Here is a 2,008-nt window from a genome sequence, read left to right as displayed (position 1 = left end):
TATCGCTTACGCTTAAATATAAACGTAAATAAAGTAATGTGCTAGACGTTGCGTGGGCGCTTGTGTCTTTTATTTTTAAGGCACACATTAGGCAATAAGACATGAAAAATTGCGTGGAAACGCGCTTAATGATAATTGCCGAGTAGCCGAGCACATCATCACGATTATTCCATAAATATGGGCATAGATTTAATTTAACGCCGAGGGACTTACGTTGCAGACCGGTGAGCAAATCTTCGAGTGAGCCGTCGTCATCCGATCCTGACGTCACGGGGGATCCTAAAACCAGGCTGAAAAACTTGCGCGACTCTCTGATGCCCGCGGCATGCGTCAAAGCGCATGTCCCGTTGTCTCGGGAGATATCCGACCGATCAACACTGCTCATCGTCGACTAATAAATAACAGCTCGGCTGGGTAATTAGTTTGCCAGTCGCGACGAAAAAGTCCCGAGGAGACGCGAACCCGGCTACGACGAAGCTCACCTTCAGCCGCTGCTATTTTCGCGCCAAATTACGACTAACCACACCTGGGACATGCCGTATTCGTTTGGCGATCGGGGGCAATTGCATTCGGTCTGGCACTGATTATTGCGAATCTCCTACACACGGGCCTTATTAATTAATTCGCAAATCGGCGATCTTTAAATAATTAGTGCGCAGGCGCTCGGGTAACGAGCGCAAATTAATATGTAGCACTGAGAAAGCGACACATCATCTCGTCGTGGAGCGTTCGAACGACGTTTACGGCGACAACGGCGGGGGGTGGTGGTAGCCCGCGGGTCTATTGGGTCTACGGTCACGGTCAGCTCGGCCGTCGTTAACCGGCAACCTGACGTTATATCCCCGTACCATTACCACTACGCTCGTCACGTTACGCCCTTAGTGACCTGAAAATTTCATTTGTTACCCCTTTCAGCCCTCCTCTGACGCAATGTCGATGACTTTGGTGAGTTCTGGTAAATTTTTAATGCGAGCTCCAGAGCCTGTGGATTAGTTTGGCGAATAGGGAGAGCCTTGATCGTGATAATACGGAGGCGAGGAAATAAGAAAAAGTGTTGCGGATAAATTTTGTGGTGAGATATTCTTATTTCTCTGTATAATAACGACCTGTGAGAATTATTATGTCTTATGATGACGAGGACTCGGTGTGATTCCTCGGGTGCGTGTAGTACGAGTGCCGAGTAACATTTTATCAGCCATACTTTTTTCGTCGATTGGCGCAGTTAGTTAGCCTCGGAGTTGACGGATTTTCCAGAGATTGCCACGAGCATCTGGCCGCCCTTTCACTTATTTGTTAACGTGCCACCCCGACTGCCATTGATAATCATCTTTTGCGCCCCTCTTGTACACCTTTGGCATATTTGCTTCTTCTATACATCCGCCATCCAGCACGTTAATTATAATAATAACAACAATAATAACAATAATTACAATAGTAACAATAAATCTTGTTCATCGTCCGTTTGTCGACATGAGTTTCGTTGCGCGTAATTATCATGACACTAATTTTAGCAATTAAAAGCTCGTCTCGTTCTTTTCCTTTACAGGCTTCTAAAATTCTGCGAGTTCAGAGGTGGTCTTAATAAAAGTGGAAGATATATCAAACAGTTGTAAACATGACGGAGGACATGTTAAGTGCTGACATATGTAGAGTGTGTCGATCGGAGGGCTTGGCCGATCGACCGCTCTTTCATCCCTGCATATGCACTGGCAGTATCAAATGGATACACCAGGAGTGCCTCGTTCAATGGATGAGATACTCTAGAAAAGAGTATTGCGAGCTCTGTGGATACCGATTTTCTTTTACACCCATATACAGTCCAGATATGCCAAGAAGATTACCGCTGCGAGATGTTATCGGTGGTCTGTGTTCCAGTGTCGTTACGGCCGTGAAATATTGGCTACATTATACATTGGTAGCGATTGCCTGGTTAGGAATGGTACCGCTTACAGCCTGCAGGACCTATAGGGTCTTATTCAGTGGATCTCTAGATCTTGAACGTGTAAGA

The 2,008-nt window shown here is 46.0% G+C and overlaps 2 protein-coding genes across 2 annotated transcripts in view; one reads left to right on the top strand and one right to left on the bottom strand.

Moving 5' to 3' along the window:
- Positions 1 to 438, bottom strand: part of LOC105366352 (centromere protein L) — a 3,834-nt gene extending 3,396 nt beyond the window's left edge. Inside the window, exon 1 of the mRNA XM_011504771.1 lies at positions 214 to 438. Within this exon, the coding sequence (XP_011503073.1) occupies positions 214 to 385 (172 nt within the window). The 5' untranslated portion in view covers positions 386 to 438. The remainder of the gene's footprint in view (positions 1 to 213) is intronic.
- A 524-nt stretch (positions 439 to 962) lies between these two features.
- Positions 963 to 2,008, top strand: part of MARCH6 (membrane-associated ring finger (C3HC4) 6) — a 7,504-nt gene continuing 6,458 nt past the window's right edge. Inside the window, exons 1-2 of the mRNA XM_011504770.1 lie at positions 963 to 1,072; positions 1,547 to 2,002. Coding sequence (XP_011503072.1) covers positions 1,616 to 2,002 — 387 coding nt within the window. The 5' untranslated portion in view covers positions 963 to 1,072; positions 1,547 to 1,615. The remainder of the gene's footprint in view (positions 1,073 to 1,546; positions 2,003 to 2,008) is intronic.

The sequence above is a fragment of the Ceratosolen solmsi genome, unplaced genomic scaffold (assembly GCF_000503995.2).
Source record: "Ceratosolen solmsi marchali unplaced genomic scaffold, CerSol_1.0 scaffold70, whole genome shotgun sequence".
In the NCBI taxonomy this organism is placed as follows: domain Eukaryota; kingdom Metazoa; phylum Arthropoda; class Insecta; order Hymenoptera; family Agaonidae; genus Ceratosolen; species Ceratosolen solmsi.
The sequence above is the reverse complement of the archived record's forward strand: the minus strand, read 5'-3'. Positions and strand labels throughout refer to the sequence as shown.